Source organism: Ceratina calcarata, unplaced genomic scaffold, assembly GCF_001652005.2.
Source record: "Ceratina calcarata isolate Rehan_Ccalc_2016 unplaced genomic scaffold, ASM165200v1 scaffold120.2, whole genome shotgun sequence".
In the NCBI taxonomy this organism is placed as follows: Eukaryota; Metazoa; Arthropoda; class Insecta; order Hymenoptera; family Apidae; genus Ceratina; species Ceratina calcarata.
In genome coordinates, this window is record NW_017132980.1 from 71,050 (window position 1) to 84,262 (window position 13,213).

The following is a 13,213-nucleotide window of genomic DNA, read 5'->3' on the forward strand; positions in this document are numbered from 1 at the left end:
TATGAAAGTGGTATCCCCCCCAATTTCTATGTGAGAATAGTACATTGTGTACCTAGGGCGCAAAATAGGGCATTCTAGCACCGGCACGAGTGTGAATTTCGCCCAAGCGAAGCGAGGGCGACAAATTCACACGAGTGACAGAATGCCCTTTGCGCCCTGGTGCACATACTATTTTTTGACACGCCGGGCGAGAAATTAATCGATAACAAAAGCCATCGAAGTTGTAATTATATCATTTTCCGTCTTTTCCGCCCTAGGGCGGGAATGTGCTATTTTGCGCCCGCTAAACATGCACGAGAAACCGAATTTCGCGCCCGGAGTGTCAAAAAATAAATTTCGTTTTTCTTCTATTTATTATAGCAGAAAAAACGGTCATTTGACCTGTATATGAGAGATTCAGTATTAAAACAAACGAAGAGAAGTTAAAACGACTTTTTAATTAATAAGAGCTAAACGAAAATTGCTCTTTTAGAGATTGCAATGAAAGCAAAATAAAATTAGTAAAACTTTCAGGTGAAATTCGTGGACGCTGATTCGCCCACGTATGCGAGGAATAAACACTGCGAGTTCTGGCTGCAGGGTAGCGGAGGCGGAGTGTTAGCTTCTCCCAGACACACGCTGCCGCGTAACAGCACGTGTCTGTACCACCTGCGCGGTGCCGGGCCAGCGTTACCCAGCCCGACACCGCCGAGACCCTTGCCAAAGTTCCCAGAACAACGTCCAGGAACCGTTTGGAGAAGACCGGCGCCAAGACCAGCACAACCGCAATTTCGCGTCTGGTTGTCCATCCTCAAGTTCCACGTGGGAACCAGTCTTTCTAGCGGTGATCAAGAATGCTCTACCACTCTCATGGTTTGGGACGGCGAGATGATGCCTCTGCAAGAGTGCTACGACCCTACCTGGTAAATTTGTCATAATAAAAACTATATTCAGATCTTGAGATAATTTAATCATTCCATCTTTTGTATTGAAGTTGCAATTTCTTGTGGTATCATCTAAATGTGAATTCCTAGCAAAAACTTGTTTCGATCAAATCTGATTGACTTGGAAATCAAATGAACAAAACGATATGAACAGTGAGAAGGAGCATCAACGTCACGGGGAGAAGACTACCGAGCCCTCGCATCCCCTGGAGGCTCGTCCCGTGGGTAACACGACGTTATTAGCCCGCTACTGCAAAGACAATGTACCTAGGACCTGCGATCATGCAATTTTGCAAAACACCAGCCGTCCCTGTTCACTCGGGGAGAGCTTCGTGTCCAGTGGGAACAGTCTGACCATCGAGATGCGGATGGTCGAGTCGACGGCTCTCAGGCTAGTATAACTCTATTCACTGGATCAACGAAAAGTGAAATAAAGAGAGAGGAAACCGGGTTCCGTTTCAATTACAGTCCGTGATTGCCGTTTCGTACTACGTCGTTGTTCTACGTACGTCCTATCGATCGACACGCTCGCGTATTAACGTGCAACCACTTGTATCGTACCCTTGTATCATTGCTACGCATCGTTAGAAAGAACCATGTTCTCTTTGTACATAAATCATAGAACAAATCATGTGATAAATCGTATAATAAATCATATAATGAGTCATGTATAATGAATCATAGAGCAGATCATGAATTTCAATAAAATCGAACTTCAAATAAAAGAACAGACGCAACTATGCCGTAATTAATCGACCTCGAGTTAAGTTCGCTGGAAAAATTCGTTGCCGTGAAAAATCGTGTCTTATAAATAACTGATATTAGGTGAACCGAGCGAAATGCGGGTGGGGTAGCGGGAACGTGCAAGTGCGGCAGATATTGCGCTGCGTCGCCGTAAACACCCCGCGTTTCTCACTACTCTTGTAACGTTCTGTATCGATTCTACAAGGGACGGTGTCACGAGCAAATTTCGTCTGAATTTATATTCAAAGCTCCTCGAGCAGAGAGGAAAAATTGTACGAGTTTTTCGCGACCCGGAACGAAGTCATCTCGGCAAGTCTGTCTCTTGACGCAATCTTCGCTTTGGAAAAGTTTCGCTGGCTTTCATTCGATTCTCATAAAAACCGAACTAATTGAAAATAGCTTCAAAGAGCTTTATATCGAGTGAAGGGTCTAAAAGAGCCTCTTTGATCTCTACTATCTCGTAACGATCACCATTTAACGTTTTTTAACAATACCTATTTTTATCAGTAAAAGTCGCATCGAGCAGCAAAGAACGTAAGACGAACATCAAACGTTATCGTTTAAAACCAAAACTGTGCATACAATAAATTTTATAAATTAACCAATCAATAAACACTGTCATGTTGTCTATAATCTGTGAAATAGCTAATTAAATAATTGTTAATTTTCAATCGTTCCGTATTGTTCGATTTTATCGAGCACTTTCACCCTTCGTCCTACAGTGGAAAATCTCGCCAACCATTAGAGCTGTCGGAGGTTCAATTAAATCGAGCGGAACTCGATAAAAGGAAAAGAAGAAGAGGGGAAAAAAACGCTCGTACATACTCGGGTCACTTTTTTAATTGGCCGCACAAGGGGGTGTCGATCAAGGAACTGCACCGTTTAACAGGTTAATAAACGTGGAAAGGGTTAACTAGACCGTACGCGACGCATCTCTGCTCGAACACGCGCTTGGATAAATAAAATGTTGTAAACGAGAGACCCTTTTTGCTACGCGACTGTCGACAACCTGTCGCTTATAATTATGATGCCATCGGACATTGCTCCCTCTCTCTCTCTCTCTCTCTCTCTCTCTCTCTCTCTCTTTGCTTTCCGTATCTACGCTATTTTTAACGTTCAAGTATTTTTATTACCACGTTGCAACATCCTTTTCCTTATTTCATTTTTATGCAAGCTGAAATATTCCTAATGCCAATTTAGAAAATAGAATTTGAACAGGAATTTCTTTTATCCTGTAAAAACAATATAAATTTACGTTCTGATATTCTGCGACATTAAATGCATTTTTTATATTCTCAACAAGTATAATTTTTCTGATAAGATATATAAAATCTGCAGTCTAGTAAATTTTTATTTTAATCGTGATGAGAATTGGAAAACAGTGTTCAATATCTTTTGTATAGAAAAGCTTCCTCTGTATTCTTCAATTAAAAATTGTTATTAAATTGAAGATGGATTAACGATATAACTTGTTAACCGATTTAATCAAACGAAGATATGAATTTCCAATTCAATATTTGAATACAAATCATTCTTTATCAGCAAATCTGATTTGATTTTCAGGCCAGTGAATTTCCGGGCATTGTACGAGTTCGTCGACATTCATCAAGACGGAGACCCGTTTGGAACTGGGCCCTGCTCTAGAATCTTTTACAGTCGCAATAAAGATCATTATCCTGACCGTAGATTCCAGGCGCCCCGTGATATTTTCCTCTACGGCCGGGGCGGCACTAAGAATATCAGGTAAGACCACCTTCACATCGATTATGATTAGAAACTGAGACGCTTTCTCAATTACGCAATTATAAATCTGTGTCAGCTCGTCTAACTCACAGAATGAAAAACGCGATTCTAATAAGTAAAATTTTGATAGAAGAAAGAATCGAGAAGTATAGATCTGTGACCAGTCTGTTTAAAGAAAAGGCGGAGACGTCCGTAAACGTACAAACTCTCTCCCTTTCAGCCAGGTTGAACGACGCGCGCCTTTTACTGGGAAAAAGAGATTCCGCGATTTCAAATGAGATGCGCGTCAGCAACCCGGCTCTTTGTTTCACCTGGAAAAGCGATAGCCGGCCGTAAATAGTCCCTTTGTGCATCGCGACAAAAGTGAGCGCGCGTGCCATTTTTTTTTTTCAACTTCTCCTATCGCAGTTCCTCGACCCCCATCGAGTGGGGAAAAGGAAGAGCCTTCCTTTTCTTGGCAAGCCTTTTCTTATCAGACTGTATTTCTTTTCAACGTAAAAGCATTCACCCATTCCAGTTCGCGAAATCAATTAGTTGAAGTTCTTATTTTTAGTCAAGTCGAAGTTCTGAATTCAATTTCAAACAGGCAATATATAAGAAGCATTCTTATTATTCCTCCATGAATTTCGCACCATAAATGTATTAATAATGAAATGAATATCTGACACCTTTGAAAAGAATTCTACTCTATCAGATATAATTGATTTATTCAATCACTCGGAGTTAGGAAACGATCGGCAAGACTTCGTCTTGTTTATATCGATCGGGAAAGCGATTATTTTACGTGGCCGAGCATGTAGATTCGATCAAAGTGACGCGAAGTGCAGGCTAGAACGGATTTTCCAGCTGCGTGTACCGATTCGAGGGTGATCACAACGAGGTCGTGCAGCTACGGTTCAACAAGCTTCTGAACGGGAACCGGACGTGCCGTAGCGTCTCTAGCCCAGACTACGACCGCCTGCGCTGCGTCGGATCAAGCAACTTCTCCGTCAAGGTAAACTAGTCTAATGCAATTTTATTGATAATAAAAATCAATATCAAAAGATTGACCATCGATATTTTAACATAATAATTTACACGCCCAGTCATAAATGCAATAAAATCGAAAACAATATTTCATGTAATAATTACTGCTTAATAAAATATTTGATACTATATTTCATATAATGATGGATAGAATAATTCATGTACTAATTGATATTACATAGAGTAGAAAAGAGAAACAACGTCTTTTGATGGACAATTCATTGAAATATTATAACAATTGTGTTTGTTACTTCATACTCTTAAAACATACATATTGCTTGATTCTACGTTGCATAATCGTAAGACTTATGACCGAGGCTTCGTGTTCGACATTTACACGCCGGATTTCTGATAAAGTTTCGATGAAATCGCGGCCACGTTAATTACAAACCCCTTTTAATCGGGGAAACTATCGGTACCTTCCGAAGTTTAAATTAAAACCGTTGCTCATTTGCGATAGGATCCTTTCCTAAACTTAATCAGTAACGCTTTCTGAATTTATTATCGAATCGATATCCAACAAGGTATCAAATACAGCAACGTTACTTCACGTTATTTAATATACAGAGTGAATCAGTAAGAAAATTAATTGGATTATGAAACTAATAAAAAATGCAGAGATCTTAATACATGGAAGCACAGTAAATGTATTCATTTAATAATCCTACAATAAATTCACTCAGTACGTTTTAATAAAATTATTACCCAGCTCTCATCGATTTGATTATAAAGCTAATAAAAATTCGAAAATACATTTCGATTCATGGAAACACAATGAAATATTCATTTAATAATTCCGCGCAGCACGTTTTAACAAAATTATCAACCGATACTGTATATGATATCTCTTATCGAGTCACCCAGTATTATAGAAATAATAATTGCGAATTAATTCCATTGAAGTTTCTGTTCCTCAATGCCGTTAACTTTGATCAAACCTTTACAACAGCAGATATTGTTCGTGATTATCCAAATAACAGAGAGTCGAAACTTTGTCGAGCAGATACAGTTGTTCGTCGAGAGTTAACAACTGTATTCACGAAAGATGAATGGTCTCTCTAGCGCAGTCGTGTTGTACAAATATAAAACGTGGCAGGGCCTATTGAAACTCCGTTCGCGGATTAATTGGTACACTGGACTGTACATTACCACACACAGGGAAAAAGAATAACAAATAGAAAACATTCCAATTAAAAATCTATTCATCCGACAATTTAAAAAAATGTATAATATTTGACGACAATAAATGCGTCACTGAATTTAATGAGCAATTAGCTAATGCGAATGTGGCTGTAATTATAATAATTTATCGAGCAATTAATTCATGGAAAATCCTGGATATTCACAGGTGCTGGACTTTCCATGGCCGAACGCACCACCGGTTCAACGGGATTGCTTTTGCTCGAACCGATCACTGCCCATGAACGTGAAATCTACTTCGAACATCGTCGAAGTCCACTTCACTGTGCTGTCTATGAACGCGCTGGATGATTACAACAATCTATTCTTCCAAGGCAGTTGGGATTTCGTGAAAACGACGCCTTGTGTTCAGAAGAGAAGAGTCAAAGGACCGTCTGGGGAGATCAATTACGTGGCACCCATTATAGATGAGGATGAGGTGAGATTTCTATTTACTGATATTTGATAAAATCCTTTTCAATAAATAGAAAAGAGTCTGTCCTATTTCTATCGAAATATCAATTTTTATATAGTGACTCGTATTAATATCTTTAATATTAAAATCAAACGACTGAATTTGTAATTTCTATTAAAAATTTAATAATCTACATGAATGCAATCGCAGAAAAATTGTGAGAAGCATCCGTGGCTGATAGAGCCAGGACCGAACCAATATCTGTACGTGAAGACGCACGGTACAGTAATGAAGAACGCGAGCAAGTGCGCGACGAAGAATAGGATCGTGATACACACGGGAGGTACTATTCACGTGTCTGTGTGCCCGAGACCACCTGCAGATTCTAGACACCACGTGGTTGAGGTTTTCAGCGACGGCTGGGCCGTCAGTGGCAAGGCGATGATCTTAGCACCGAGTCAAGATCCAATCAGAAGTATAGCTGTTGAGTTTATCATCAAGGAACCCGACACGTACACAGTCACCTGGCTCGAACTCATCAGAAGGTGAGTAATTATATTTTAAATCTGTTTTTAAAAAGAATATCAAATATTTTATGATCTGTTCCTTGGAATTTTTTAATAAGTGCATCGATGTAGTATATTGTGATTCGTTCCTCGAATGCATAATGCAAACTTATAAAAATCCTATCATGTCAAATTACAATTAATCGTTTTTTTATCTGTTCGCAGGCCCTCAATCACGTCGACAGCAGGGCTGCAGATGCCTCGGGACTGCGAGCAACGTTGCCCAGAGTTGGACGCTTGCATAAACGCATCGTTATGGTGCGACGGGATATCCCACTGCCCTTCGGGGTACGACGAAGCCCTCAACCATTGCTCAATCCTGCTGAAACTACCGCCGCTGCATTTGGGCCTTGGACTGCTAGCGATCGTCACGATCCTCGGCGTGTTCTGCTTCGTGGTGTGGCGCATCTGCAGGCAACGGGCGAACCGCTCGATATCGCAGCACCGGCTGAAGAGCATTTCCTCGGAGACGGCGATCATCGACGGGAAGGAAGTGATTTGCTGACACAGCGACAGTTCTGTGCGTTACGTAGAGGTCGATCGGGTGACCACCGTGTGACGATCGCCCACGATTGTCTCGCTCGTCGCTCGTCGCTGCATCGTCGTGTCCTCTTGAAATTGTTGGACTCAGTAAAGGTGCATACTTCTGTCGCATCCTATCACCGTTGCGTACCATAGTTGCATGCTTGCCACGTACACCGATGTTCATAACTCTTATAATGTGAAACGTTCATGATGAATGAAATTCTGATTTACAATTTGTAGGCTTCATTTTATTTGCCAAGTAAAAAGTCATGCAAAATCTCACATTTCATTAATATCGTTATATGTGCAAATCGTTGCTATTTTTTTTAAGTACGATTTTATTGAAATAAATCATGACTTACACTGTCATTTATGCATGATATGCAACGGTGATACAAAGACATGACACAAGTGGATACGTACGTTAAGACGCGACGCGTCGCCCTCAGCGTTACGCGCAGAACTGTATACGTAGGAAATCTAGATTATAATATACTTGGAAGGTTCGATGCTCAACGACAAGGACTGGTCCTCCTCCTCTTCCTCTTCCTGCTCCTTTCAACTGAACTAGTGCTTGAAAATTAATCTTGATAGGATCCCAAGTTGTGGTAAATATAAGATGAAAATGGGTGTTTACAGATTTGGTTTTCAAAGTTCTCCCGTTTGCAGTGCAACAGGTAGGAATCAGTTCCATTAGTTTGCATTTCTTTTAATTGATGCATTTACTCATAGATTTGTCTATACATTCATTTATGCATTTCCTTACACATTTGCTTATGCATTTCTACTTCTATTAATTCGCCATTTGTTGTTCAATTCTAGTATATCAAACGATAAAGAAAATATGTACAAAATATATCCCAGACACATATTAAAGGTGAATGTAAAATGTATTTATCAATACTCAGAATACTGATTTGATCTCTCAGTTGTTCTAGCAGGTGTATCGAACGAAACGAAATTATTTATCGTTTGCTTTACGAGCAAAAGGCAACGTGTTATGACTTCTCGAGTTGCTTGAACAAGGACAATAAAGAGTAAAATCCTAGTGATACATCCTTTCGCTGGTAGCATAGCTTAGCGTTCGATCAAATTCTGTTGGGAAACAGCAAATGGTCCTTAGCGTCGAGCAGAGAACCGATAACAAATACTCGCACTATAATCGGTTCTCGATTAATCGATAGGAGACGATTATGAAACATCAATTTCTTTCTCTCTCTCCTCTCTCTCTCTCTCTTCCGCTATGTCGTGCTCTCTTTTGGGTAAGCGTTCAAGTGAACTACGATCTGTCCCATCGTGATCAACGAGTACTTCCAGTTTGACGAAAATTTTGGTCCGAAGAGTGAAAGAAAATATGAATGGTGCTAATACTTCATGGGGGAAAATCGTATGATTTCGAAGTTTGAAGGAGGAACAGAGGAATGAGCGTTGATCACGGTGGAACAGGACAAGCAAGTTGGGAACTATAGATATTGACCAAATGAGTGATTAACGTTTAGACGATTCAATAACACTGTCATTAGAGACTAAGACTTCGGGAAGAACGAAGAAAACGACTTAGAACTATGGTAGCCTGAAATTATGTGATATATGTAACGCTGTTTTCCGCGGAGCTGTGCTCCGTTCGATGATTGTTACACCCTTGCGAGGGGTTCGTCGTGCAAGGATCCCCCTCGCTTGTACACCATTGTTCATACTTGTACATAAACCACTAGTTAACTATTTATATTAACATTTATGCACGGATCTACGTTGCCTAGAAATTAATTCAGTTCTTTGTCCGTAAGTACATTAAAGTACTGGAACACAAGTTGGAATAGTTCATCGCTGTGTCAAAATTACACGTATTTCGAAATTCTCTCGAGTTTTATTTAACTGTGAGAGCTGAATCGATCGTTGGGAACGGAGATCACCAATCGCTTTACTACTAGCCGTAAGGTAGAGCTCGCAGGTGATTAAGACCGACAAGAGGCGAAAGGGAAACAGGCAAAATACCGGTCAGCTAACTAAAAGCACCGCCACGAAATTAATAATTTTGGAGAACAAGCATCGAGTAACCCGGCCCTCCGTTATACGTTGATCAAAGACAATCGTTATATGGTATCGTTAACTGTGCGTACCGCACTTATTTTAATTAATTCCACGTGTACGCTTTAGGTGGATCGCATCCGTCGAATAACAAGTGAACGTTCTGAAAAAGAAAAGATACCCTCGAAACTGCAAGGGATCGATGTTTTCAATGGATCTTCGTTCGTTCGATTCTCGAGTGTACAACTTTTTACATTTAAGTGGCTCGGACAATTTTACACAGCTCGGGGTAAATGAAATTTCACGGCGAGGCGAAAGTTTATTGTTTGACGAGGTCGATGAACGTCGAAGCCGAATCGGTGACCCGTTTTTTAAACGCGAACTCGTGCAACGAATCACGCCCATTTATCTTCCATTATTCTCTTGGTGTCATTCGCGTTTGTTACGTTTCGGGGACCAATTAAGCGCGTCGAACGCCAGAAACGGGGGGGAGGACGACAGTTTTCTTCGTTATTCAGTTGACCCATAAATTTCCAGAGAATCGAAGACTGAGATTTATTTTTATTTTCTCGCGTTCTGTCCAATGAAAAGCGTTACACGATATCAGTTCACTGCCATTACGTTTTTTGGATCTCGGAAACGAAGAACGAACACACACAATTTAACCCTTTTAATGCCGAATATTTCTGGCCGCAATTTTTCAGTGATATCACGTTACATGCTAAAAGGGTTAAACATTCATGGAAGCGAAAAAATTGTTTTAAAGTCAATAACTGACACCGATGCTTTACAAAAGCTGCCAAAGAGAAGATAATCACCCGAAACAATTCATTACTATTTAGGAATATCTCTTCTCTGATAGATTAACGAGAGTCCATGGAAGAAGCGCACAAACGGTCAGATCCGCGCCGATCCGAGAACATTCCATGGAAATCGAAAAGAGCAGAGAACGGCAAAGCTTATTTGATTTATTACTAGCCGAGTTCTCGTTTCATTCCCTCTGTCGAGGAATCGGAAAGCTTCCGAGGATTAGAACGAAGCAAATAATAACGAGAGAAGTCGCGTGCTTACGAACGATAAATTGTACAACTATAAAAATGGCCCGGCAATTCTTCTTTCTCCCTCGAGCGTGACTTTCATACGATAAGCAGACTGCAGATTTAATGCGTTTACACGATAAATTGAATGCATTAAATACAGAAAATATGTACGACACGTTTCTGTATATTCAATTTATATTATAATATAACAGTACATTTCATGTACAAGTACCAGAATGCATATTACGACGTTTAAATGATAAAGGAAATTCTCATTTAAAACACGGTTTTAAATGTTTTATTCCGCATAAAAATCTGCAGTGCACTTATAAAAACACGAGGTCCTTGCGTGGAAACAGAAGTGAACAACAGGGAACGATGTTGCGCGGGGATAAATACATTTTCAGAGCGCGAGGGGTGGTTGCGTTGTTCACGTGTAGGTGGACATTTAAAGGTTTTATTGCCGCTGCTGGCTCGAACCGATACGCAAACAAACGGTGCAATTTATCGACGGACCTTTATTGACATCGTTCCACGAAAACGCGACCCGCGTGTTTAGAGACGCCCGCACGCGAAGGCCCACTCGGAACTGGAATTGCAAACCCTGTGGTAATTCATACGCTTCCTGCCATTCTATTCACAAATTTCAGTATTGATCCCGCCGCGAGCATTTCTTCGAGTACAAAAGAAAGATTTAAACTCGACCTTTACTTCTCCCAACATGTAATTCCAAGCCAGGAAATATCAGAAAGAGTAACAATAATAATGTTTAATTCGTCATATAATTTAATCATCGATATAATTAATAATTTAGAGTTTCAAATCTTAATAATTGAAAACCTGCAGATATAAGATTAACGATAAAATTTGATTCGTTACATATATAATTAATAATTTAATTCTGAAAACGGTTCATCAGAATTACAGGCCAATGGTTCTTGAAATGGGGGTGTACACGTGTGTGTAAATAAGCGAGCGACTCAGTTGTAAATAAAACGTATACACGTACGAGTTTTAACTAATTATAGAACACGAATAACTACGTAGATGATTAGAAGTTAATAATAATGTAAAACCATATCTACGAATACGCCGGAATTTAATTAACGGGAAGTCAGCCACTCGTTTTAATACTCCTGTTATTATCGAATTTAAGAGGAGCAGACTGCAGATTTTATGCATCCATAGAGATATTAAGTATGCGCATTTGTAAAAATATATCAAAGTTAAGCGTATTACTTAAACGATGAAAGAAATGTTTTATTTTACATAAAAATTTGCAGTCTAAGAATAATATGTGAAACTTGTGTTTCTGTATTTTTAACTTGTAGTCTGAAACGATTAATCAAAAATAGGACAACGGGTGCTGATTATTATTCACGAGGAGTATTAAAAAAATAAAACACGAGTGCGGTATATTATGCGACTTCCGATAGGCGTGAGTTGAATCAACCTAAACTTCTATGTAAATAAGTAAGAGTGTAAGCGTTGCCGAAATATGAGAAACTGCACAAGGCGATTGAGTTTAATAATCGTTTCTCGGCGAACTGTTACATGTATAAATAGAGTTAAAAGTGTAAGAAGAAACCGGAAGTGAGACAACGGTGAACAGGAAGAATGTACAGCGTTTAAAATCTCAGGCCTGTCCGCGTTCAATGGAATTCCCAAATCGAGTGTACTTTTGTAATAGTCTCCGAGAACTAGAATAGTAACGACAAGTAAAAGTAATCATATCGTGTAGTGTCGGTACTCTTTAGAGGATAAATTTATAGTACAAAATAAGAAAAAAAAAGTTAAAAAAGTTGCAACGTTAAACAAAAGACATAAAACTTCATTCGTGTAAAAATGAAAAAAAAAATGGAAAAAAGATAGAATCGATATAGTTTTCTCATTTTGTGCTCTAACTTTGTTCGACTCGTGTAAATAATGTACGAAGGGAGACGAAGACAGGAAACGATTTGGATTCTAAAAGTACTATATATCCGGTGCGCAGGCCTGGTTTATCTAGTAGCACAGAACTTTTATGGGTTCCGAACTCTTCCCGAAGACTGCCGATAAACGCTTATTGTTTGAAACGCTTTGGCGTTACCGCAATAATCGCCGTTCCAAGCGGTGAAGATTAACGGTTAAGCATTATTATAAAATTATACTTACACAACGTTTTCACTGCCGTCGTCGCGGTCTTTTGTAACGGTCGGTAAACCCGCACGGTTCTCTTTTTTAAACTAATTCCGTACCTCATGTCCACACCTTTTATACTCTTGCTTTTCACCGGTTTTACAAATATTTTCTATTGCACTTATACATTACCGACTGTCTGTACGCGGGCGATTGATTTAAAAAAGAAAAAAAAAAAACTCAACGATTACACGACGGACCTTTTTCCTTTCCATGCACAACGTTTCTCGTCCTTTACATAATACAGTTTTCGTTGACGAGTATCTCATGAGATTGCGAGATTGTAATACACTGCGTCGCGAGTGTCGCGAGACACTCTCGATTCCTGACACTGTTATTGCAAACGAGTTGTAATCGTAAATAAACGAATGATCGCAGGAAGGATGGACTATAAAAGATGTAAAACAGATTTTGCGGTGAGCGTGGAATCAAGAATAGGTCCGACAATAACAAAATAACGTACGCAAATGTATGCGTGTCTGACAGGCCGGTGACACATCATTATGAAATATAATAACGAAATTCTACAAATAATTTGAGTACATCTTTGATAAGAATTTCAGTTATTTGAAACGCTAAGGACGACAACTTCTGACGAGCTAATGAGATTGTGTCATTCGGTCTGGATTACATCACTACGGGATGATTGATGAGAACGATTGGGGATCGATCACCGGCAGACGTAAAAGATTCGAAGAGAACCTCCGGAAACATGCTCACACGACATGCATATAGTTACTAATTATACCATTATTGATTACCGATTCGAATATCGAGTACGCGACATTTTTAATAAATTATTTTGAAGATTGCTTCGCTCGTTTATCTTACCTATTTATCCAGTCT

At 39.5% G+C, this 13,213-nt stretch overlaps 1 protein-coding gene across 1 annotated transcript in view; it reads left to right on the top strand.

The window, feature by feature from the left end:
- Window positions 1-13,179, top strand: part of LOC108626176 (uncharacterized) — a 72,969-nt gene extending 59,790 nt beyond the window's left edge. The window contains exons 8-14 of the mRNA XM_018026704.2: window positions 514-902; window positions 1,078-1,314; window positions 3,231-3,410; window positions 4,257-4,404; window positions 5,785-6,054; window positions 6,241-6,575; window positions 6,762-13,179. Coding sequence (XP_017882193.1) covers window positions 514-902; window positions 1,078-1,314; window positions 3,231-3,410; window positions 4,257-4,404; window positions 5,785-6,054; window positions 6,241-6,575; window positions 6,762-7,101 — 1,899 coding nt within the window. The 3' untranslated portion in view covers window positions 7,102-13,179. The remainder of the gene's footprint in view (window positions 1-513; window positions 903-1,077; window positions 1,315-3,230; window positions 3,411-4,256; window positions 4,405-5,784; window positions 6,055-6,240; window positions 6,576-6,761) is intronic.
- Window positions 13,180-13,213: the final 34 nt, after the last annotated feature.